This window comes from Tursiops truncatus, chromosome 5 (genome assembly GCF_011762595.2).
Source record: "Tursiops truncatus isolate mTurTru1 chromosome 5, mTurTru1.mat.Y, whole genome shotgun sequence".
In the NCBI taxonomy this organism is placed as follows: Eukaryota; Metazoa; Chordata; class Mammalia; order Artiodactyla; family Delphinidae; genus Tursiops; species Tursiops truncatus.
Genome location: NC_047038.1, coordinates 114,467,766 through 114,494,748, shown reverse-complemented (window position 1 = coordinate 114,494,748; position 26,983 = coordinate 114,467,766). Strand labels below are relative to the sequence as shown.

Below are 26,983 nucleotides of genomic sequence, written 5' to 3'. Positions count from 1 at the left end.
ACAGATCTAGGCTTTGTGTGTCACATAATAGAATTTTGGAAAGGAAGTAGAAGGTTTCACCGAGAAGCCTCTTTCAACTTGCTGCTGTCTGATTCCTTTGAAGCTTGGGTTTGTTTTTTTTTTACAAATTTTGATCTTCAACAAACAGTAGGTTAGCAATGTTTACGAGCAACCAAATATAATTTATACCTCTTCATTTTGAGCTCGTAATATTTCTTCTCTGGATATGTAAGAGATAACACAGCAGAAAAATCTCAGCCGGAGGGAGATGATTTGCAAAGTGATCCGTAGGGGACACTGCAGTGTAGTGGATGGGCGTTTGAATTTTGCATCGTACAGACCTGCAGTTTTGATCATTGCAACGTCCTTTTGTCCTTGGAAAGTCACTCAATCCTCCAAGTTTATGTTTCTTCATCTGGAAACTGGGAACAGTAACAGTACTTTGCTCAGAGGTTCATTAATGAGATAATTCATGGAAGGCTCTCAGAACAGTGCTACGTACAGTGCTTGCATCGACTGTGATAAAACCAATGCTGTTGGAACAAAGGGATCCCAAAATACAGTGAATTAAAGAAGATACAACTTTAGTTAGTGCATCCAGGCTTGCAAGGCAAGGCAGTCATACTCCTTGCAGAAATCCAGGGACTCAGGTTTTCTACTTTGTTACTCCATCCTTCTGATATCGCAGAGTCCATCTGCATGGTCAGAGTGAGGTCATGGGCACTTCTGTGTCCAAGCTTGAGGGGAGGGGAAAGAGTGTGGAGGTGTCATGCTCAGTGTCTTCAGGCCCAGACCCAGAAAAGGTACACACCCCTGCACTCACCTGACCACATCTGGCTGCCAGAGAGGCTGGAAGTAGAATTTCTAGATTCTGGGTACTGGACAGCATATACCCAGTTACAAGGCATTCACGGTGGAAAGGTGGAAAAACAGACTTGGGGGAGCAGGACTTAATCAATGCAACCATTATTTTTTTTATTAAAAAATAACATCTCAAGTGAGGGTTTTAATATCCCGGCTCTGGGGGAAGAGGAATGAAAGAGCTGTTGCAGTACAGAATTTGTGTCTCCCCTAAGAGGTTAGTTGTTTTCTGAGGGAGGGGGTCCTTTAAGTGTTAATGGCAAACCCAGGTAAACCTTGAGGCAGAGTAGAAAGGGTGGGTAGAAAGCTGTAGAAGGGGTGGGAATGTGATAAATGGAGTGAAGGCTGATTAGCTGTGCTCTTCTTGAAAGGCCTGCTCTGTAAGTAAAACTTAACCCCTCATGTGACCCGGCAAGGACAAAGGACAGTGGCTTCTAGAGAAACTTTTTCTAGGCGTGAGGAAGTTATTTCAAAGCACAGAAAAGAAAGGCAGAGAAGTGGAGACTTGCACAGAGAAGTCTTATTCATCTTTTTCTCTTTCAAAGATATACTTTGTGCTATGCAAAGGAAAAAATTACATAAATATTCACTGAGTTATCTCTGACTTGTCACTGTTGCCAGAGAAAAGACAAATACACGAGTTTCTGCATTTAAAGGCAAGTACTTCAGGTAAAAAGATGAACTATTCAATAAGCAACTCTTCTCAACAGAAGAAATGCACAGATTCTTAAGGACAGCCAAGTTGGGGGTAAAGATCTAGTATTAGAGCAGAATATTTTCAAATGCTAATAAAAATGATCTCCAAATTATTTTATTCTTGTGCATTTAGCAGTTGCTAAGAAACAATTAGAAGGAATGAAATGATGTCCTGAGTCTCTCCATAATATTTTTTAAAATCTCCTACGATTTTAGACTTGGCAAGTAACTTACACTAGACTCTTTTGTGTGCAAGTAATGCTCAGACATGAGCAGGCATTGGTTTTTGTTTTTGTAAGTAACCCTTTGCCTAACCACTGAAAATAGCTGCAGCTATTTTAAACAGATGGTCCAAAGTTCATAGGAAAGAAAGGAGAAGTGAGACTGTTTCTCCATTTTTATTTTTCCCCCAGCAAAATGACAAAAATAAATAACAGCATATCCTCTGAACCAGATTTCATGGAAGTGTTTACCTCTAAGGAAGTTAAGTTTCCTAAGAGGTGGGATTTTGTAGATTGACCTGTATGACTTGACTTGTACAGTCAAAATATAGTGCTTAAATTCCTAGTTTCTGATTGCTTTTATCAAAATGATTGCTATGCTGTTGAAATGGAGTTTTTGTTTTTTAAAGGAAAATTAAGTTGCGGTGAAATATATGGAGCCTACGAAAACTTATTTCAAAAATTCTGAAATCTTAGAGGGTGGTAAGTGGTGATGACGTGTTGATAATTTATGTTCCTGTTGCCGGAGACTCAGCAAGAATTCCAGTGGATGAAGTTCAGATTCTTACGATTTCCAAATTCTTCAGCGTTCTTGGGCTAGGAGTTAATTAGCTACTCTTTAGTTTCTGACATATTTTGATAATTCAATAATGAATTAGTATGAAGGACTTGGAAAAAGAAGGCATTTCTTTAATATTGCAGATGCTGTTGTTAGATGTCAGGGAGCAGATTACAATAGTAGTTTTGTCCAACAGATAAAGGAAGGGATATCCAGAGTTTTCTACTTGTGAAATATATACTAGGTTGCTGAGGCGTACTTAGATTTTTGTTTTTTATGAATTCCCATTAGTGATAACTGTACCTGGTTCATGTCTATAAGCTCTGTGTCCTTCTGTGTGTTCACAAACCCCCTACAGTTCTTTGATTCTGATGCTTGCATTTTCTTTTTAATTAATTAATTTTTAAAATAAACTTATTTATTTATGTATCTATTTTTGACTGTGTTGGGTCTTCGTTGCTGCACGCGGGCTTTCTCTAGTTGCGGCGAACGGGGGCTACTCATCGTTGCGGTGCACGGGTTTCTCATTGCGGTGGCCTCTCGTTGCAGAGCACGGGCTCTAGGCACGCAGGCTTCAGTAGTTGTGGCGCATGGGCTTAGTTGCTCTGCGGCATGTGGAATCTTCCGGGACCAGGGCTCAAACCCATGTCCCCTGCATTGGCAGGCGGATTCTTAACCACTACTCCACCAAGTAAGTCCCTTCTTTTTTTAAAATTGAGGTATAGTTGCTGCACAATATTAAATAAGTTACGGGTGTACAGTATAGTGATTCACAAGTTTTAAAGGTTATGCTCCATTTATAATTACTATAAAATATTGGCTGTATTCCTTGTTTTGTACAGTATATCTTTGTAGCTTATTTTATACCCATAGTTTGTACTTCTTAATCCCCTACCCCTGTATTGCCACTTCTCCTTCCCTCTCCCCACTGGTAACCAATAGTTTGTTCTCTATTGAGAAGTGAGTTTGCTTCTTTTTTGGTATATTCACTAGTTCATTGTATTTCTTAGATTCCATGTATAAGTTATATCATACAGTATTTGTCTTTCTCTGTCTGACTTATTTCACTTAGCATGATATCCTACAAGTCCATCCGTGGTCCTGCACATGGCAAAATTCCATTCCTTTTTAAGGCTGAGTAGTATTCCATTGTATATATGTATATATATACCACATCTTCTTTATCCATTCACCTGCTGACGGACGCTTAGGTTGCTTCCAGGATGTTTGCATTTTCTTTACCTTTACTGTTGCAGTGGCAACCTATGATTGGTAGCTCTTGGGCATTCATTGGCTATGGGTTATAAACTACCCATCTGGAATCTTTCACCTTTGCTTCTGTCTGAAATTGTCTAAATAAAAAGTAGTAGAGTGGTGCATATGAATTAATAAAATCATAGCCCAGGGGCCAGCAAGCTACAGCCTTGTAGGTCTGATTATATCTAAGAAGGCTCGTTATATTTTTAAAAGATTGTAAAAAAAATAAAAGAAGAATATGAGACAGAGACCATGTGTAGCCTGCAGTGCCTGAAATATTTGCTATCTGAGCCGTTACAAAAAAGTTTGCTGGGCTTCCCTGGTGGCGCAGTGGTTGAGAGTCCGCCTGCCGATGCAGGGGATGCAGGTTTGTGCCCTGGTCCAGGAAGATCCCACATGCCGCGGAGCGGCTGGGCCCGTGAGCCATGGCCGCTGAGCCTGCGAGTCCGGAGCCTGTGCTCCGCAACGGGAGAGGCCACAACAGTGAGAGGCCCGCATACCGCAAAAAAAAAAAAAGTTTGCTGCCCCCTGTCATAGACAGATAGTATAATGTTAAGTGGTTAAGGTACAGACTCTGGGGCCGGGGGACATTGGTTCAAATCCTGGCTTTACCACTTGCAGCAAGTTACTTAATTTCTCTGTGACTCGTATTCTCCTCTGTAAATGGGAATGAGTACAGTGCCTACCTCATAGGGTTGTGGTGAGAACTGTGTTAATGTATAAAGTGCTTAGAACAGTGCCTGGTACTTAGTACTCAGTAAATGTCAGTGATGATTATTACTGTTGTGGGGAACAGCCCTTAGAGATCATCTAAACTAGCCCATGCTTTCAATTGGTGAATGAGCGAATTATCAAACGCCACATTCTGTTTAAGGCCATTTTCTTTCTAATAGTGCCTACTTTACTGAAGAAAGACATTGAGACAGACCCATACTCAGATGTTAAAAAAAAAAAATGCTCAAAAGCATAAAAGGAAATAATAAAGATACCTGCTTTTTAGGTTCAGAAAAGAATATTAAACGTGACACTTTAAAACAAAGCAGATGGACATTCTTTGATGTTACTTATGACAAGCGTAAGAAGAAATAAAGTGGAAATGAGAGTGATTGGAGAAAGGATAATTGTTAGAGAGGGAAAGAAGAGGAAACAAGAACACGAAAGGCTGTCAGCAGAAGAGGAGAAAGGTTAGATCAAAAGGGAGGCTGGCGGTTTCTGCAGCATGTCCAGCGTTAACATCCCTTCTTCTCTTGGGAGCCCACCTTAATCATTCTGTGTGTCCAATTTAACTGCTCCCATTTGAAGGAAAGCCTGTCGCCTTTTATTTTTTTCTCTGCAGAAATAAATTTTCAGCATCAAGTCAAGGAGTGTTTACTGAACACACATTATATGTAGGGTGTGTTCCCCTGTCACATATATGTGTGTGTGTGTATACACAAAATCATCATATTTTGTATATTTATTTGTGAAGCCAAGTAACTTTATTACCTTTAGCCACTTGTCTTCATCATCATCATTCTCATCATGAAAACATCTGTCGGATTCCTGAATACCTTTCTTCATTTTCTCTAGTACCCCTTGATTTGCCATGAGTAGGGGAAGAACAAACTTAGTTATTTACAAAATATAGAAAATGTTACAGGAGACACACAAGAAATTAGTTAAGTAAAATTCATTCTTTTTCCTTCTATTTTTCTCTAGTCGTTTATTCTGTTTGTGGATATCGGACCCGAGAGATGAATGGTCCAGGATTGGTATTTGATGATGTCAGGGGACTGAAGTAATGGCCTCGCTCGAAGATTACACAGTGAAGCCACACATTGATTATTAGCTGATGGAGACCTTTGAGGAGACAAGACTGCAGAGCTTTCAAGCCTGCAGCTCCCAGGATGTGACCCTGAGAGCTTGATAATTGTTACTGCCCAGTGGGACCGTGTGAGGGATAGTGGTGGCTTCGTGTACTAAAATACGTTTTATTGGAGTGCTATAACAGTTCCCCCCATCCTTTGGATTGTTCAGATAAGGTTAGCACTTTCAAATTGACTTCAGTTTTCCTTTGTAGCAGTTACAGAACTAAAATCAATCCTGCTCGTTTACTTGGGTTTGCCCTCCTCCACTAGAATTTACGTTTGCTGAGGCAGGCGAGTTCTTGTTTCTTAAACTATGTCCTTGTAGCAGCCAGAACAGCGGCACATGGAGGTGCTCAATAAGTACTTTTGGATGAGTGAATGAATGAATGAATAAATTACAGTTGTTGATTTCCACTGAAATATCCTCCCCAGATGCATATAGGTTGCCAGTTGGTGTCATTCTAGATGTTTTTGTGCTAAGAAGACTATCTTAAGAATACTTTAAATTTTGAATGAATTCTGTTTAAACCCATGAACAGTTGAGCACATAAAAGGGAAATTGAAAATGAAATCCATGTTTTCATGGGTTAATACTATTGTAACTTAAATGGTGAGCAGTAAGATTGTTGGATACCCACGGCTCAGGCAGTTAAAGCCTTTAGTTGTGCTAAACATGTTTGAGAGGGCTTGTAAAATACAGTTGTCCCTTTTGGTATCTGACAGGGAGTGGTTCCAGGACTCCCCTCGGATACCACAGTCCACGGGTGCTCAGGTTCCTTCTATAAAACGGCTCAGTGCACATCCTCCTATAGACTTTCGATCATCTCTAGATTACTTGTGATACCTAATACAACGTAAATGCTATGTAAATAGTTGCTGGCACGGTAAATTGAAGTTTTCCTCTTTGGAACTTTCTGGAATTTTTTTTTCCCCGAATATTTTTGATCCAAGATTGGTTGAAACTGTGGATGCACAACCTGCAGATATGGAGGGCAGACTGACTGTATTGTTGTTCCCTTTATTCCAAGAGAATAGCGTAATAAGTACTGATGTTTAAAGCAGTGTTCTTTCAAATAACAGTGGATTGTAAAACGTTATTAACCACTATACTCTGCTGCTGCCTTTTACTTTTATTTTTAATTAATTAATTATTTAATTTTATTTTAATTAATTAAATGCAAATTTAATTAATTAAATTTTAAATTTTCTTCGCACCTTTTTTTTTTTTTACATCTTGGAGTATAATTGCTTATTGGAGTATAATTGCTTTACAATGATGTGTTAGTTTCTGCTGTATAACAAAGTGAATCAGCTATATGTATACGTATATCCCCTTATCCCTTCCCTCTTGTGTCTCCCCTCCCACCCCTCTAGGAGGTCACAAAGCATGGAGCTGATCTCCCTGTGCTATGTGGCTGCCTCCCACTAGCTATCTATTTTACGTTGGATAGTGTATATATGTCATTTTTTCAACTGAAGTATAGCTGATTTACAATGTTGTGCTAGTTTCAGGTATACAGCAAAATGATTCAGTTATGCATATATATATGTATATATATATTCTTTTTCAGATTCTTTTCCATAATAGGTTATTATAAGATACTGAATATAGTTCCCTGTGCTATACAGTAGGTCCTTTTTTATCTATTTTATATACAGTAGTGTGAATCTGTTAATCCCAATCTCCCAATCCATTCCTCTTCCACTTCCCGTCCCCCTTGGCAACCACAAGTCTGCTCTCTATGTTTGTGAGTCTGTTTCTGTTGCAGATAAATTCATTTGTACCATATTTTAGATTCCACATATAAGTGATATCATATGGTGTTTGTACTTCTCTTTCTGACTTACTTCACTTAGTATGATAATTTCTAGGTCCATCCATGTTGCTGCAGTGGCATTATTTCATTCTTTTTATGGCTGAGTAGTAGTATTCCATTGTATATATGTCAATATATACCATATCTTCTTTATCCGTTCATCTGTTGATGGACACTTAGGTTGCTTCCATGTCTTGGGTATTGTAAAGAGTGCTGCTATGAACATTGGGCTGCATGTATCATTTGTACTGCCGTCTTTTAAAGCATGCCTTCCATATACCCTTTCTTCGGGTTTGGATGTAACAAAATGAGTAGTAAACCAAGAAGGAGGAAGGCATGGCCTGTAGGGCTTGGTGGACGCACCCTGGGAAGATAAGGTGGGAAATCACAGGAGAAAAGCCTGGTGAAACAGAAGGACAGGGCAGGAGAGGACTCCAGCGGAGTGGACCTAAGAAAGGAGAGGACTGGTAAAATGGGAATTACAATGGGAAGCTTGGGAAAAGTTGACGATCTGATAAAGGCAATTGGTGAGGTGGAAAACAGAGACTCCATTAGAGCACAACCCAAGGAGCATTCTCTGTTGTGTGGCCTGGGGATAGTGACACTGACCCTGGACAAGAGGAGAAGCCAAGGCAATTCTAGCCCCAAGGGGCTGTAGGAAACAGCACACATCCACGGCCATGAGAGTGTAAATGCCCTTTACTGATTTTAAACTCTTAGACTCAACCTTTAGAGTTAAAAAACAGAAAATTGAGATGGTTATAGAACAGTGTGAAAGTATGTGTACAGCAGATGAAAATTAGGCAGTGGAAGAGTGTGAGGGAAGATGGAGGAGAGGATGAAAACTAATTGTTCCAAGAAAGTTACACTCTGTGCCTGATAAACTACAATAGTAGCTTAGTATGTGGCTCAGAGTTTCTCTGATTGAGGGACTGGAATGGGGGTATCACTGCTTTGGGAGGAAGGAGGGAAGAGGCAGTAGGGAGAAAGTGAGCTGTCTGTCAAGGCTGGACCTCAATAGATAGTGTCTAAAAGGGACAAGTCATATAGAAGCATAGTGTTTGGAAATAGGATATGTCTTTTACTGTCCTAGTAAGAGACTCAGCTCAGTTCAGATGGTTCAAATGTAGACTTTAATGAAGGGACTATTTATGGCACTGTGGGTTGGGCTTAGATGAGGGTCCTTATACCCTTAGGCTGGAGGGACAGGGGAGGAAATAATAAATGCTAATTTAAAACACTGTGTATACAAGACCAGTGAGCTCTGGAACAATGAGGAGTGACCACCCAGGGATGCTGTGCTCAGGAATTAGGTAAAGCCAGGAGAAGAGAGGAGGATAAATACGCTCACCCCTTCCCCAAACAGAGAAGGGTGGAGAATGGGTGGGCGGGAGAGGTTTAAACCAAGAATAACCAACCCAGGGTAGCCACCCAGAGAAGCCAAAGCCAGGACATGCTTCTCTTTGGAGTCCAGCTGGGGGTGAGGATGCCTGCAGTGGGGATTTTTGTTATTGTGTTGTACAATTTGATGTTTTAACCTCCTGCAGGTATGAATTTAATAGAACATTTTAATGTACATACTTTTATTCAGCACCTATTATTTCATCTAATGTGCTAGGAGCGACTCAGTCTGTTCTTAAGTTGCTTATCGTCTCCTTGGAGAGAAAAGATGCTAAACAAACCAGCAAACAAAGTAATAAATATTACAAATTGTGATTAATGCTATAAATTTAATTTCATAGCACACAAAAAGTTAGTGCTACTTGTATAAACGTAAGTCTTTAATAATGATACTGTACTAATATTTTTTTTGCGGTACGCGGGCCTCCCACCGCTGCGGCCCCTCCTGTTGCGGAGCACAGGCTCCAGACGCGCAGGCTCAGCGGCCATGGCTCACGGGCCCAGCCGCTCCGCGGCATGTGGGACCTTCCCAGACCAGGGCACGAACCCGCGTCCCCTGCATCGGCAGGCGGACTCCCAACCACTGCGCCACCAGGGAAGCCCCTGCACTAATTTTTAAAATATAATTATTTGGGAGTGGGGACAGTTCTTCTCTTGAGTAGCTTGTTTTGCTCTAACCGTAATACACGACATGCTGCAAATCAGATATACAAACAGAACAGCTGCCTCTTTGTTGTTTTGTTCCCTTGTTACTCATTTTAATGAATAATTTGAACTGACTCCAAAACATTATATTAGATATATAAGCATGCTTTAAGAATTAAATCATAATGTTAGTGTATTTAAAACTTAGTAGTGATATCATTATCTAAATATAGTAAGTTTTAAGAAAGTCAATTATTTTAGCTGCTTTGCCCTCTATAAATATTGTAATTTGGTAGTGAAACAGACAGCAGATAAAAATTAACCCGAGGAGCCATAATATCCAAGTATAGAGAGCTGGGAAAACTCCCCCCACCTTCCTTCTTCCTGACATAGGAGCCTCGATGATTGGAGTAAATCTTTTCGGGGGGGTCTTTGGTGGAAATTTGCCTTTCCTTGCTTTTCTAGTAGAGATTTTTTTTTTTTTTTTTTGCGGTACGCGGGCCTCTCACTGTTGTGGCCTCTCCCGTTGGGGAGCACAGGCTCCGGACGCGCAGGCTCAGCAGCCATGGCCCACGGGCCCAGCCGCTCTGCGGCACGTGGGATCCTCCCAGACGGGGACACGAACCCGCGTCCCCTGCATCGGCAGGCGACCCTGCGCCACCAGGGAAGCCCTTTTCTAGTAGAGATCTGAGCAACAAAAGAGAAATTGGGAAAAGCATTACCAGCACAAGAGTTTTCTTCGGTCTTCTTGATACTTCCTGTTGCTGAGGGTTTGTCCAAAGGGAAAAGATAAATGATCTGAGGAAGATGGATGTCAGCTGTCTCTTCATCCCTCTCACCTTTCACAGCATGCACAACAGTCTGAGAACAGAAAAAAATCTAAGTCTTGGGTTCCTATATCCTGAGTGTTTGCTTGTTAAAGTAAACCTTGAATACTTCATCTCCCCTGATTTAGGCCCCTCTGTTTCCTCCATGGAAAAGCTGGTGAGGGTGTTTTAAGCTGATAACTGCGCTACATGTAAGATGTAGTCATGAATCACTGGAAGCGAACTGTTTTTAGAACCTGCCAGAATTATCATACGAATGCACTTCTACACAGGGTGTTAAAACATGCTAATTAAGGAAACTGTTTATTTTGGTGCCTTTATTCGTCTCTGAATGTTTTTTGTATGGATCTTCTCATTTGAATTTTTTCATACAGTTCTGGGAAACAGAAGTCTTACCGATGCAGGAGTTTTAAATGTTCAAGTACTTACATATGGGAGAACATGTAGTATCACCTCTCTAGAGATCATTTTGTTTAAAATAGTCATGAGTTATTAAGCATTCTGATTGCTCCAGAGGTTAAGAAATAGAACCACTGGATCACTGAAGCCCAGAAACTCCTAAGACGTGTATCTCCCTTCAGGGATGCTTTTCTGACGTTTTGTTCAGTGAGTGTAGTTTGTCTAACCCTGGCTGGCTGGATGGCTGCCTTGCAAATGTGTGTCACCAGTCACAAGGGGGGTCACCGGACTGCTTGTTTACGTAAGTCAATAGCAGTGACTGTCATCTTCATATTTAAAGCAATGTACATGTTGATGCAAAACTCGAGTACAAAATGCAGGTTTGGAGGAGAGTCGGTTGTTGCTGCTGATGAGATCATAGATAAAACCCACACCTCTTTCCAGACAGAAAGCTCCCCATGGAGATAAGCCTGCTTTCCAGAGGAGTCCCTCAGCCATGCCTGTCATCACTGTTCAGCGTCTCCGTTTCACTTTACCCGTGCCTTGATTTGAAGTATGGTGAAAACGAATCCATAGCTTTCCAGAGTCATCTTTATGGAAATGATTTTGTTTTAGCTACTCATGTCAAAGACACCTGAAAACCAGAAATTAAAGCGGGCTGACCACATGCACTGAGAAACTAGCAGTTAGTAAATTGTCTTCTTAAATATCCTGAAACCCATATACTACCTAGATGCAATCTACAGATGCCGACTTTTCCTTAAAAGGTAATAATCAGAAGTCCAAAGGTGCACAAGGGAATAGTGACCCTGCCTAAGTTGATACAAGCGTTTTGTCTTTGGGGCAAAAGCGTTGAACAGGAATTTCATAAGTTAACTTTCTGCTCTTGAGTAGCTGATTTGTAGAAGTCCAGAGTAACCCCTTTGTGCTTTGTTTTGTTCGGTTCTGTTGTGTTCTGTTTTGGTTTTTCCTGATTTCTGTAGTGCCTGCCTTTCTTACGTTTTTCTCTGCTCATAAGGACTCCACTAGGGGGCAGACGACAGAATGGAGAAGAAAGGAAACCTATTCAATGCATTGCATTTGCTATAATTTTATGCCCTGTGTTTGCTGCTCCTTCTGGATACCTTGGGGGAAGGTTTTTCTATTTAGTATCTTTCATTTAGTAGCATCTATATTATGCTTATTTCTATATTTAAAGTGTAAATGTTTTTTTTTTTTGCGGTATGTGGACCTCTCACTGTTGTGGCCTTTCCCATTGCGGAGCACAGGCTCCGGACGCGCAGGCTCAGCGGCCATGGCTCACGGGCCCAGCCGCTCCACGGCATGTGGGATCTTCCCGGACCGGGGCATGAACCTGTGTCCCCTGCATCAGCAGGCAGACTCTCAACCACCGCGCCACCAGGGAAGCCCTAAAGTGTAAATGTTTTTTCAGTCTTACTGGTAATTTTTCAATTAATTCATTGTCACAGTATACTTCTTTTGCTTTCCTAGCAGGTTTCCATTTCCACCATCAAATCTCAAACCACTTAATTATTATTTATGGACGACTGTAACGGTGATCATTATAAGGTTCATCTTATTCATGAAGACTTTCGTTCATTCATTCACTCAGTCACACTAGCTGGGTCCCTACTTCTGTCAAGCATTGTGTGTGTTAGGTTTTGAGAATAGAGCAGTGAAGAGAGAGTTCTAGGAGTCTGCGTATAAATAAATGGTTACTTACGGTTGCCCTCTAAGCCATTTGGTGAAAGGACTAAGCTGAGAGGAACCCTAAGGGATTCTTTTTTTTTTTCTTTAAGTTCTTTTTTCTTTTATAATTTTTTATTTTTTATACAATTTTTAAAGGTTATACTTCATTTACAGTTATTACAAACTATTGGCTATATTCCCTGTATTATACAATACATCCTTGTAGCCTGTCTTACAGCCAATAGTTTGTACCTCCCACTCCCCCCCTATATTGCGCCCCCCAAGGAATTCTTGATAGCTACAGTGCTGAATAGTTTTTATTTCTGATTATTCTTTTCCAACTGCTCCTAAAGATTAGAAAGCCATATGGGGTTGGCGTGGGGACTTCAGTGCCATGTCTAGGAGGCTAGCTAAAAAGGTCTTGTGTTTTTTATTCTTTGTCTTTGCTCCACCAAGAATTAGATCTAGTTACCCAAAACTCATTGACCTCAGCCAGCCTAGGGTTACATAATCTTAATCTTTAAATGAAAATCTCATTACTTTGCCTTTTCATGGTCAATTACTCAACAAAATACAGAGCAGGTACTTTTGTTTTCATTTTTTTTAAAGCTAGTCAAATTTTAACTAGAGATATTTTGTTTCTCCTTAACTTCTCCTCTGTTTTTGGACCAAACTATCCTTTGTTCATAGTAGATAATCTATAACTAGATTGCCTCATCTTTTAATCTTTAAGGTATAAACATTTAAATGGCCGAGAAGTCGAGATGTTTATTCTGAGAATGTCTTCAGGTTACAATGCCTAACATAAGTTGAAGTATCAAAAGATCTTTTTTCCTGGAATAAATTCTTCATCTGTTAGATTTAATAAATTGGTCTATACAGTATGAGATGGCCATTCAATAATGGTCATACAAGGTGATAGCATTTCTTTGGAGAAGATATATGTTTGTTTTCATCATTATTTGCTTAGAGCATCAACTACATACTGTAGCAAATTGGACAAGGCCCAGCAGGACATCATTCGAGTTATAATTAAATATCTTAATTGCTAGAGTGTATCTGGGATGCTGTGCTAAGAAAACCCATGGTAAATAAATGTCCTGTGTGTTTACAATCGTTAAGTGTGTTTTCTTTATCGGGTTTCAGAAAGCATTCAGTGAGGGCTTCACCTTTATTTCCATAATTCTAGCATGATAAGCAAGACCTGGAAAAATTAATCAATACTAGTGAATATTAGTGAAATATTAATGAATTAAAATTTTATACCTGAGAATTTTAAGCTCCTGAAAGTTAGAAGTGTGGCTCAGGAAACCAAAAACACAGTCATCTTTATTTAAACAGTATCCTTAGAAAGTATATATGTAAATGAACAAAAATTAGATGAAAATATGGAAAAATATATACTTTTGATGGTGGTAGGATTATATATAATTTCCCCTAATTTTTCAGTTGAATTTCGTATTACTTGTAGTTTATTACAAATAAGTTTGTTAAGAAAATGCCCATACGACTGACACAACTTTATTTTGGAGAGTATTTCACTTGGATGTTGCATAACCTTCAGAAATATAGATTCTACCACAGGACTTTAAGAGGCACAGACATTTGAAGTTTATAACATACTAGTACGGAGCTAAGTCTGTTGCTGTAGGTTTTTCTTTCTCTCATTTTTTTTTAATAGCCGCTAAATTTTAAAGATTTAGTAGAATTAAATTCAGAGGCTAAACTCTAAACAAATTCTAACCAGAAATTAATATCAAAAAGTAATTTTACATAACTTAAGAGACCAAATAGACATGTTTTTCTGCACTAGTAAAATACTCCTTTAACTCTTTCATAGTCTTAGTATACCACTTTCCCCCTCAGCAATCCCAGTTGATACGAGCATTGTGGGTTTTAGTTGGAATTTTGCCGTGTTTGATTCAGAATGATTTCACTTTTCAGGAACTGGACAAGAATTAGAATTGTTGCCTTTGGGAATTCCCTGGTGGTCCAGTGGTTAGGACTCTGAGCTTTCACTGCCAAGGCAATGGGTTCGATCCCTGGTCAGGGAACAAAGATCCCAGAAGCTGCGTGGCGTGGCCAAAAAAAAAAAAAAAAGAATTGCTGCCTTCAGCACGCCTACACCCGTGGACCAGTTGGGATGCAGGGACTTTCACACATGTGTACATGTTCCATCTGACTTTCTGTCTCTATCTACTGCAGTAGCACCTACAGTCTTAGGAAGGGGGCAGGGACTGGATTGGAGAGTAGATATAAAGAGTGGAAAAATATAGGCCAGATCTCCCTTTTCAGAATTTTATGACGGTCTGATCCCACCACAAAGAATTGGGGGTTTGTGGTCGTCTGAAGCCCTCTAATTAAATGGGGGAAGAGATACCATCTTTTTCTGCACATCCTCTCCCTTCCAGATCCACCCCACCTTCTCTCTAGTTAAATACTACCAATTATATATTTAAAGTAAAATAGTGAAATGTGAATTTCTGTGCCAAAGTGTGGGATGTCCCAATGACGTCTCTGAAAACCCAAAGCCAATCCCTGTGCTACAAACTCAAGGTTTATATTTAGAAAACAGTGTGGATCCTGTATTTTCAAAATGCCTGTAAACATGTTTGTGGGGCTATTTTTAGCTTTTATAGACTTTAGTGAACTTCCAAGTTGGCAAGTCAGACACAGTCAGTTGTTGTCTGTTACCTCGGATGCCAGCACTTTGTGAATGACTGACTGTCTCACAGGGTTTCTAACATGCTTAAAGCAGATGGGTGTATAAGTTGTGTCCACTGCATCTGGTATATCTATATATGTACTACTGTACATACTGTCCTTTTTTTTTTTTAGCTTTTATGAGCTGTATAACTGCGATAACAGTTTTGTATGGAATTCAAGATGAATTGGGTCCTGCCAAATGGCACTGGCAGAAATAGCTAGTCCTTTTCTCTTTTCCCCAGCCCTTCTCTCCTAGTCCTCAAGCATTAAATTGTGCATTCACAAATCCTTCCAGTCGCTGTTATTTTCAGTCCATTGTATCTACTTCCTGTTGGTCAAAGGTCAGGAGGCTTGGGTGGTGTAGAGGGAGATGGAAAGTTGACAGGAAAAAGAAAGCTGGGCTCATTTTAGGGCCAACACATCATAGAATGGGCAAGATAGCACCGATTTGTTGAAAACAGAAGTAAATGATCAACAGTTTTTCTTGTACGATGAGATCATTATCTGGATGTTACATGAATGAAAAAGTGTTTTCCCCCAAAGAATCACGTCTTCAAAGGGTGACACTCCCCTCTGTGATTGGGTGACACGCCCCTCTGCGATTGGGGGTGGGGAGAACATCATTATCCGCACTTGGGCTAAGTCTTCCACGTTCGCATCAGAGGTCCTCTTGATTTCAGTATCTGTGGAGTAATTTTTGTATCATGTTCAGCTTTGTGCTTAGCTCTCCTCTCTGGGTGAGGTTATTCTTCCCTGCATCTTGAACTTAATGTGGTTTTTTGGGTTTTTTTTTTTTTGCGGTACGCGGGCTTCTCACTGTTGTGGCCTCTCCCGTTGCGGAGCACAGGCTTCGGACTCGCAGGCTCAACGGCAATGGCTCACGGGCCCAGCCGCTCTGCGTCATGTGGGATCTTCCCGGACCGGGGCACGAACCCGTGTCCCCTGCATCGGCAGGTGGACTCTCAACCACTGCGCCACCAGGGAAGCCGGAACTTGTTGTGTGATCAATGTAGCCATTTGCATCATTGCAGAAAGTTCTCTTGGACAGTACTGCTCTAAAACTGCAATTAGAATTTGTATCTGTGCTGGAAAATCTTGTGACTTTAAGATGTGATATCAATTTCCTACCACTTAAACAACAAAATTTAAGTAACGTTCTCACATCTTCTTCACTTAAACATGTGCGTTGACACTATACTTCATAGTACATGGCATTTTGTCTTTATTCTCCCTAACAACATTGCATTCGGCCCTCAGAAACTGGGATGTCATTACACACACACACACCCCCCAATGTTGAATATATGAAGAGAGAATAATTATATATATAAATAAATATACTAACATAAATATGTAGACTTTCCAAAATACTGTAGGCACTGTCTGAAGTTGTAGTTTCTGAATTTTAGCACATTGGCATGGTTTCATATTGATTTGTTTCTTGATTAAGTTAGTTTCCCTTTTTGTTGGCTGAAAGATTTGATAGGATTTATGGCTAAACTCCTAGCAATAAGAAGGCCCACTGTTGGTTTGGCGTATCATCCATTTATGTGAAGACTAAGTTAGCGAAGGACAGAGACAGCGTTTTCAGGGTCACCAGGAGACATTGATTCGTTCGTTCATTTGTTCAGGTAAGTTATCACACATGCCTTTTAAGGCGCCAAGCCCTTGCCTGCTATGCACTATGCTAAGCACTTAGATAGAGGAGGAATGGGACAAGATCTTGGGGAGGAAAGCAGCTGTACAGAGGACTGCTTGACAGTCAAGAGGAGAGTACTCAAATAGAAGTTTGCACAGGTGCTCTGAATACCCTGGAGCAGTCAGCTTTACCTGGTGCAGGTGACAGAGAGCCAGAGAAGGTAGAAAGGCAGGTGTTCCAGTTTTCCTTCACACCAGATTGCAGTTACTCCAAATGCAAAAGGTTAGTTCCTTGCCAAGCTCTCTCAATGTTTTGGAAATTTTTCAGACCATGGGGAAGGGGGATCTTAAAAAATGCCATTGAAAAGCATCTTTTACTGATTTTGTCAGACACCTTCATGGAGATGTATCTTAATTTATTTACTCAGTTTCCTGCTGTCACCAACCTTCCTGGTTTGCTCAGGACTGAGGGGTGTCAGGACGTGGAACTTTGACTTCCAAAACAGGGACAGCCCTGGGAACATGGGATGGTTGGTCACCCTATTGTTGGATATTTAGATCGTTTTCAAATATTTACTCATATAAACAGCACGGTGTTGAGTGTTTTGATGCCTATATATTTAGCTGCAGAATGCATTGTTTCTTTAGGTGAGATTCGTAGAGATGAAATGAATGGTTCAGTGACTTCTGGGCGTGTTTGGAGCTCACAGCCCTGCGTTGTACTTCTGCTGTTTTCAGCTAGATTGCTAAGAGTCTGCCTGGACATTTGTGCCACCTCTGCCTCCACAGGTTCTTAGGGAGATATACAGACGACACGGCCAGGTACATACTTGCTCTGTCGCTAGCTGTGGCACCCATTCTAAATCTCTAGCTGGCCAGATTGCATATGACTCCAGCTACCTTTTGTCTAGGCTGGAGGCTGATTCCAAAAGTTCAGGTGGATTCCCTGACCCCACTTTCCTGTGACCACACCCTGATATGAGCTCACTGACCCTTAGTGCATGTGGTGGCAGGAAAAGGGTGAGAACAGATGAAACCCAAGGCAGGTGGTCTTTCTTACCAGTACAGGTTCAGCTATACCATCACCCCAGACCTTCATTCCCAGACACACAGGACATAGCAAGCTTATCTTGGATCCACTGCTAGCCAGGCTCCTGCCTCTCTTCAGACTCATGGTCAGGATAAGGAAGCCTTGAAAAGCCCCAGAGTTAGTGTGGAAATATGATGAGAGATGAACTAGTATTCACAGGTAAAAATATATTCAGCCTGCCCCACAGTGCTGTATTGAGAGTTAATGCCATGAGGTGACCTACCTTCCTGTGGAACTTTAGTAACTGATATGCCTGGTTGGGGTCCAAGGTCTCATATCAAACTGTTCTTTGTAGTAAGAAGTATTAAAGTGTAGTCCTATTTCGAGCATTCTTAACATGTGCCCCAGGGGTCATGTGAACCCCTGAAACTGCAATATTATGTATGTGCCTTTTTCTAAGAAAAGGTTCCATTGCTTTTATTAGATTCTCAAAGCAGTCTGTGACCCCAAAAGGTATAAAAACTAGCTTGTGTATATTAAATACTGGGGAGTTTTCATCATTGCTTTTTTGTTTGTTTGTTCATTTGATGCAGGACTTAACACCAGAGCTTCGAGGTAGGCATCAGTTTAGCAACGATTTCAACAAGTAAATGATATGCACATTTACTTTCAACAAGTAAATGATATGATACGATTATTCATTAATAGTTTAAAATTCCCTGAATTTTTTTCCCCAGCTACTGTAGTGTTTGAGTTAAATTTGATTTTTTGCTGTTGTTTTGCTATTGTGAAATTGGTTCAGGTCTAGCTAATTTGTTTTTGTCCGGGCAGCATATGTAAACTCCCATTTAAAAGGTTTGTGGCACAGTTGTGAGCCTATATCTAGGCATTGTTCTGCATTATTTTTGGTGTATTCTTTTGTTTATATTACTAAGCTAAAGTTAGCACAGATAACACTAGGCTAGAAAATGGTGACAATAGTTTGAAAACAGGAAATTTTAGGCTTGTGTGTGTTTGGAACAGATGATCATAATGACAGAGCCAGTGGAGTGGAAACTTCCACCGAGTGTGTTTTTTCCTTATTTTGCTCTATGAGAAAAGATGGTGCTTCCTGGAAAACAACTCAAGTATTTTAAAGTAAACGGTTTTCTTTTGTCCCTGCTTCATGGTTAATTTGTTTTTCTTTATTTTATTTACCCTGGTTGTATTATTATTATGGAAATTTAATATTTTTAATAGGTAAAGTAATTCCCAAAGTGCTTATTTTAGATAGTTAACTATCTAAGTATGTTAACCATTTACTAACATGGTTTTTAAAATAAATTAAAATTGTGAGACTATTATAACCACTGGACTTTGGTGGAAGAAATTTGTTTCTCTATTTTAAGTGTTCCTAACTTTACTTTTTTTTTTCTTTTTAACCCTCTAAATTCCAGTCTTGAAAACAAAGTAGTTTTACTTTGTCTAAGCTATTTCCTGACCAAGACTCTCTCCAGATGTATCCTGGAATTCTATATTTAAAAGAAAGGCTAAATTTATTCACTAATTGCAGAATAAGAAGAAGAGTATGCATTTCCATACAGAAATAAACTTTTCTGTGTGTGTACATCATTCCTAGATTTTAAAATATTAATTAATAGACTTTGTTTTTCAGAGCATTTTTAACTATAAGCTTTTAAATCATGTAATATTTTAAAAATTATAACAGGAGTAAATGGAAGCTCCTTGAAAAAAATCAGACTGCACAAAATCATATAAAATAAAAACATGAAACTGGTCTGACCCTCCCATCCCTATTCCTGGAATGACCACATTTAACACTTCCGGTGTGTCTCCTTCCAGACCTGCTCTCTAAACATAGTTTACATGTACAAGCACACAATCATTTCAGACTAAATGAAATCATAAAGTTCTGTAACTCACTTTTTAAAAAAATTTAACAATTATCTTGTGGGCATTTTTCATATATAAGTGAGATCTAGCTCACTTTTAAAAATGTTTTGCATCAACTTACTATTGTATAGATAGCTCGTAATTTATTTAAATTTAACCATTACCCTGCTGATGAAGTTTAGATTAAAACCTATCTTATTAAAAACAGCATTTTCATTTTGTGAAACCCATGTCTTCATGGGTTAACATTTTACAGATTTCTGAGATTCTACGTAAATTTTGAATTCACAGTCACGACCTTCTTTCCTTAAGTATCAGTCATGAAATACCTTTTAAGAGATTTCAGAATAAGAAAGTTGCACTCTCCTTTTCCCCCCAGTTTCCTAGGATAATATAGGGTTAGTAAAATTAGTGGGATGCTTCATGATAGAAAGGCTCAAGAATATAGCAAGTGCTGTTCTTCAGTTTATCGGCTCAAGGTAAACTCGAGGATTCAGCAACTAGAGAGACCTGAAGGCAGTCATCAGAGGTCACAGAATGGGCTTGTTAATGGGCTACTTGGGACCTGTGTGCTGAGAGTTCAGAGAAGCCTTAACTCAGAGAAAGTTGAGGGAAGCTGCAAAGAAGAGGTTATTGAGCTGACTCTTGAAGACTGAGTAGGATCATTGGGTGAGAGAGAGAGGATGCGTTAGACTCAAAACAAAACAACAAAATGCGCGCGTTAGCTGGAAAGGCCAGGCAGGTAAGTATGGTTTTGAAGAACCTTGTATGGCAACTTGTAAAGGCAGTTTGGGCCACCCTAATAACAACTATGGACTTCTTTTTTTCTTTCCCTGAGGTCTTTTCATTTAAGTTCACTGACTCTCCGCAATCATTGTGATGAACAGAAAACTTTAAAAGCATCCTGTCGAGGCTTTGAGGGCTTCACAGTGGGTGAAGCGCTGGGGCAGATATAAAAAAACATTTAAGGAATGGTCTCGGCTTTCAAAGAACTCGGGGAAAATAATTCACAAGCATTTGGAACATTGGAGATGTACACAGTAAAATAACAGGTGGTTCCAAACTGTCTATAGCCATGCAGAAGACTTTCCAGGGCAGTATCTGATGGATGGCCAAGACTCCAGAGGGAAGGTGTGGCGAGGAAAAGGGAAAGTTTGGACAGAACCTTGGAGAATAGATTAGGTTTCCAACAGTAGAAAGGAGTTCAGACATACCCGCCAATAGGATAAATATTGTCAACAAAGACGAGAAGGGAGAAGATAAACTAGCTTGGCAAGAGCAGAAGCCTTGAGAAGATAAGGAATTAGATAGATGAAAGCTTTAAAGGACCTCTATGTTTGTTTCTTTAATTCTATTTTAAGAAGCAACCTAATTCTGTCTATTGATTGGACCAGTGGTTCTCAAGTCTTGGTGGCACATAGAAATCACCTGGTGAGCATTTAAAACTACCTATGCTGGTGCTAGGGCTGATGCCCCACGCTCCAGTTTAGTTGGCCTGAGGTGAGGCCCCCAGGCATCAATCTTTTTTTTTTTTTTAAGTAAATTTCTCTAGATATTTCTTACCTAGAGTTAGAGTTGAGAATCACTGGACCACCCTGACCTCTTCTCTTTGCCCATCCATTTATTGGCTATTTCTTCAGTAATTAGCTCTTCCAGTTATAAGTACAGGGAAGCGATTAGGGAGTCTTGGAAAGCATTGTACCAAGCCCGTGTTACGTCAATTATAGCAGAGAAAGCTCAGAAAACAAGTGTGTGCAGCATTCGCAATGTTTTTCTTTAAAACTGAGCCCGTTTGCCATTTAGGCAAATTAGACATATTTTGTAAGTTTGTTAGTAATATGATTACAGGTCGTGGTTTGGGGCTAATCCGTATTGAAATTTTTTTCTTCCCACGAGGTCATGGGACTCCATCTGTACTTTCTTGCCAATGTGTACATACCCATACTCTGTAGGTATGTGATAAACCTGTATTAGAACCTTGCTTCCACATGACAAGTCTGTCTTCGGTATGATGTATGCAGCTGGCTTAAATACAGAAATTATTTAAAAGAACAGTTTTCCTTTAAAATGGAGTATAAAAATTCCTCTCATATCTGTAGAGTTTTTAAAACAAACGAATTGATGGTTTATGCACCTCTGCCTTGCCTGACAAATTCTTGTCAGCCAAACTGCAAATGGGCTGCACAGATTGCAGTCATGTCAATATCCCCAGAATGCATAGAAAGTGTGAGAACTTCCATATTTTTGTCCATGGTTCCTTTGATTGGCATATTCAGCAGATGCTGACTGAACACCTCCTTGGGACTAGGAGAAGAAAGATGAAAGGTGAAAAGACATGGCTCCAGCCCTCAAGAGGCTCACTTGTAGGGATGTCAAACACGGTAACTGGGAACGAGGGGGAAATGGAGAGCTTGGAGGGGGCCGCTTAGGGATGGTGCCCTGAGATCTGAGCTAAATCCAGGGGGTGGATTATGTGCCAAGGGGCAGCCTGTATCAGGGCCAGAGGCAGGACAGAAGCAGAGTGTTAGGGGACCTGCAAGCATTTCCGATGTGGTTGGAAGGCAGAGAGGCAAGAAGTGAGGCTGGAGAGATAGGGAGAGGCTGGAAGAGCCCCGTGTGCCCTGCCAGAGAGTTTGGCAGGGCAAACTCTGCAGGCGGTAGGCAGTCACCAAACATAGGGTATGGGTAGATGGCAATGCAAATACTCCATTGGATATTGGATATTTAGTTTGGCAGTCTGATCTAAATGTATTTCCATTGGGATCCATGGACTCTCCGTGCTGTTCTCTTTTGATGTTAATACAGTAGCCAAAGTTACTCTTGAAACCCTGAGATGGAACACCTGTATCAGAGTATGGTGCTTTCAAAGCTGCTTCAAAATGCAGACCTGCTGGTGAAATCTTTTTACTGCATCATTGATTCGACTTCAGGTTGAAGTGACTATTGCATTGTAGGAAATGACAACAAAATAAATGTTTGCATAGTTCTTCTCAAGCACACCTGCTCATTTGCCAGTAGATAAAACGTTTTTTCATGTGCATTTTGTTTAAAATTGCTTGGAGTGTTTTTGAGCGTTTCTAGAAAACGTGTCCCTTTTGTCTGTTACTGCTCTGTAGGATTGGTGAGGCAATGTACAGCTTTCTCTGGAGCTACCAAGGCAGCAAGGATAAAAATAGGGCAAACTTTAAGAATCCCAGATATTTTCAGATAACAAAGACTGATTTATGTGGACCCATTTTGTGCTCAGACAAAACATAGAGAAGCTTTTGTGCTGTGATTAGCAAGGGTGCTGATGTCAGTTCTCTTGTCGAGCATCAAGCTTTATTCTGTGGCTAAATTGTGCTTTGTACCCTAATCCAGAGAACCTTTGTATCTGCCTTATTAAAGTGTGTAGTTTATGTAATTGCTTTTGTTTTCCAGTTTAATCTGTGCCAGATTCAATGAGAGTGACTCATTTTGTGACTGAGACAAACATTCACATTTGGACCACATTAAAAATAAATAAATAAGTGGCAGGTGCTGCTTGGCTAAATTCTGTGTTTTCATGCTGTAATTTCCTGCTGCAAGGGTTCATCTCTTAGATAATGTCTTCTCGGCCTCTGTAATCGCTAGCCCAATCTGTCTAGTGCCCCGCAGTTCACTGCTGTTCATTTCTTGGCTAGGTATTTTAGTTTCCAAGGGCCTATTACATTTTCACAGTATCATTTCAAGAGGGAAGCAAAGAAATGTTTGGGGGAGCCACGGTCAACTGGATGACAAAGAGTGACACATGAGCTGTAGCAAAGGGACATATTTCATTCTATTCTCTTTTTTGTCATTTTCCCAAGGTGTTTTGTGTGTGTGTGTTGGTAAAGCTCAGTTATGTTTATTTTATGATGTAAATGTTCAGTATTTTTCTCAAGTGGAAGGGGTTTTGAAAGCACACGCCTTTCTATTCAGGGTGGCCAATGTATCTAATAGTCTCAAAAATTTTACAACTTCATAGTCTTAGGAGAATTCTATTTATTGTACAAATATTTCTAGGTATTCGGCCCTTGCCTTGCTCTGCATTGAGTATGTAACGGCAAATAAAGCAGACATGGTCACTGTCTTCTCGGACTTTATGGTCTGCTTGGGGAGTTAGATACTAAATAAATAAATACAAAGAAAAACTGGATTGCAAATTACAAAAATCACTGCATAGGTATGTGATGGGGTCCCTAACATTATGCCCTGCTCTACAACCGGTGGTGGTTGAGTTGAGGTTGGTCAGGGAAGGGAAGGCCTAAAGGTCAAAGTCTGCCTGGCAAAGAGAGGAAAGAACATCCCAGACTTAGGAAACAGCATGTGCAAAGTCCCTGAGGCAGGAGACAGTTTGGCATCCTATAAACCAGCGGTCCCCAACCTTTTCGGCACCAGGGACCGGTTTCGTGAAAGACAGTTTTTCCACGGAGTGGGTGGGGTGGAGAGGAGATAGGGTTTGTTCTGGTGGTCATGTGAGAGATGGGGAGCAGCAGATGAAGCTTCACTCGCTGCCCGCCGCTCACCTCCTGCTGTGCGGCCTGATTCCTAACAGGCCATGGTCCAATACCGGTCCGTGGACCAGGGGTTGGGGACCCCTGCTATAAACCATATGATTAGAAGGGAGAAGTGACAATTGGTGAAAACTTAAGAGAAAAAAAAAGACCGTATTTAAATGGTTAGAGATGAACTATATACAAGCACAGCAGTATGGCACTATTTAGTATAGGGACAGATAACCCTCCGAACAGTCCTGCAGCCCGAGAGCTTCTCTGAAGTGCAGTATAGAAATTGATGCCTGTAATACTTAGTCTGAGTCATCGGGGAATGGATGAGTTATGTTCAATGAATTATGTAGTAAGGCATTTTAGAAGGATTTCCATGAAAGACATTAAAGTTTTAAAAAGTCATTTATGTATTTAAAGACAGAACCTTCACTATCTGGAGAAATCACTTTTACAAAAAGATGTGATTCCTTGATGGCCCTGGATAAGTGACATAATACTCTGTTTTCCTTTCTCTTTACTTCTCTCCTTTTTTAAGCTTACTGTTTGATAGGGAGGTATCTGTGAAGGCGTCCTTTTACTAAGAGATGATATTTATTTATTTTGAAATAAGTAGATGTCATATATTAACTAAATGGATTTTTTTTTTTTTTTTTGCGGTATGTGGGCCTCTCACTGTCGTGGCCTCTCCTGTTGCGGAGCACAGGCTCCGGACGCGCAGGCTCAGCGGCCATGGCTCACGGGCCCAGCCGCTCCACGGCATGTGGGATCTTCCCGGACCGGGACACGAACCCGTGTCCCCTGCATCGGCAGGCGGACTCTCAACCACTGCGCCACCAGGGAAGCCCATTAATCATTTTTTAAGTGTACAGTTCAGTAGCATTAAGTACTTTCACATTGTTGTGCAACCATCATGGTCATTTATCTCCAGAACTTCTTCATCTTCTCAAACTGAAACTCTACCCATTAAACACTAACTCCCCATCCCCCTTCCCCCTAACGCCAGGCAACAACCATTTTGCTTTCTCTCTCTGTGAATTTGATGACCGTAGGTACCTCATATAAATAGAATCCTACAATTTTTGTCCCTTTGGCTTATTTCATTTACCATAACATCTCAGGTTTATACAGATTGTAGCATGTGTCAGAATTTTCTTTTAAGGCTGAATAATATTTCATTGTACATATTTCGTTTATCTCTTCATTCATCAATGGACACTTGGGTTGCTTCCACCTTTTGACCGTTGTGAATAATGCTGCAATGAACATGGGTGTACAGATATGTCTCTGAGAGACCCTGCTTTTCATACTTTTGAGTCAGATACCGACACTGGAATTCTTTGAAGGACCGCCATCCCATTTTCCACAGTAGTTACACCATTTTACATTCGTACCAGCAATGCACAAAGGTTCCAGTTTCTTCATCTCCTGGCTCACACGTGTTATTTTCTGCCTTTTTGATAATAGCCATTCTAATGTGTATGAAGTGGTATCTCATGGTGCATTTCTCCACTGATGGTCATGTTGAACATCTTTTCTTGTGCTTATTGGTCATTTGTATATCTTTCTTGGGGAGTCAAATTCTTCAAGTCCTTTGCCCATTTTTTAATTGGGTTGTATATTTTCATTGTCACTGAGTCGTAGGAGTTCTATATGTATTCTAGACATTAAGTTCTTATCAGATATATGATTTGCAAATATTTCCTCCCATTCTGTGAGGTGCCTTTTCACTCTTTGATCATGTTCTTTAAAAATATAAGTTTAAAATTTTGATGCAGTCCAGTTTCCCTGGCGTTTGTTTTGTTTCCTGTGCTCTTACTGTCATAATCAAGAAATCATTACCAAACCTAACATCATCAAGGTTTTCCGTATTTGTTTTTCTAAGAATTTTCTAGTTTTAGCTGTTACATGTAGGTCTTTGATCCATTTTGAGTTAATTTTTATTTGATACGGTGAGAGTCTAACTTCATTCTTTTGCACTTGGATATCCAGTTTTCCCAGCACCATTTGCTTTTTATATTTAGTAAAAACGAAATCTTCCTTGGTTTGTTGACTTGATATTACCTGTCAGTGTAATAGCTTCTAATATCAATCGGTGTCTTCTAATGTTTTATCAGAAGCTCTAATAGAAAACAATAAACGTGTATACACATATTATTAAGTTAATTGAGGAAGCATCAGTAAACTTTGCTGGAGTGGTAGATTATTCTGTGGAAACAAAACATTGTCTATGACTTTCTCTAGTCAGTGCATTTATAAAATTGGTTTGACGAATGTGCATCTTGAAAAATTTCTCTCGAGTTAACACTGGATGGATATTTTTGTTTTGTTCCTAGGCATGGAAGAGGAGATGGTTTGTGTTACGCAGTGGCCGTTTAACTGGAGATCCAGATGTCTTGGAATATTACAAAAATGATCATGCCAAGAAGCCTATCCGTATTATTGATTTAAATTTATGTCAGCAAGTTGATGCTGGATTGACATTTAACAAAAAAGAGTTTGAAAACAGCTACATTTTTGATATCAACACCATTGACCGGATTTTCTACTTGGTAGCAGACAGTGAAGAGGAGATGAATAAGTGGGTTCGTTGTATTTGTGACATCTGTGGGTTTAATCCTACAGAAGAAGGTAAGTTCAAGATGTTGTGACTCAACCTGAGTTCTCCTTTATTACTACATTTTAAAAACCGTTGTAAAATTCTTTGTTATTTCAGTTACACAGTATAATATTTTTTTTAAAATAGTAACAACATTTAGAAAAAGCAAACCTTTTAATCAGTTTAAGGAGAAATTTTTATAGATTTTAGAAAGAGAGACTACCATTGTGGGGCAGTGTCTAAATAATGTCCTGAAGAAGATGACAAGAAGGCATACTTATTTAAGAGCATTTCTTGAGTTCCAAGGTAAATATTAAGTTGAACCTTAAATAACACTGCTGATACTTGATATTTCAACTTGTTAAAATAACATTTTCATGCGGCTCAACTTAA

At 40.0% G+C, this 26,983-nt stretch overlaps 1 protein-coding gene across 3 annotated transcripts in view; it reads left to right on the top strand.

The window, feature by feature from the left end:
• The window catches only part of GAB1 (GRB2 associated binding protein 1), a 127,069-nt gene that overhangs the window by 57,036 nt on the left and 43,050 nt on the right, over positions 1-26,983 (top strand). For all 3 annotated transcript variants that reach the window (XM_033857334.2, XM_033857333.2, XM_019926520.3), the window contains exon 2: positions 26,328-26,622. In XM_033857334.2, the coding sequence (XP_033713225.1) occupies positions 26,328-26,622 (295 nt within the window). The remainder of the gene's footprint in view (positions 1-26,327; positions 26,623-26,983) is intronic.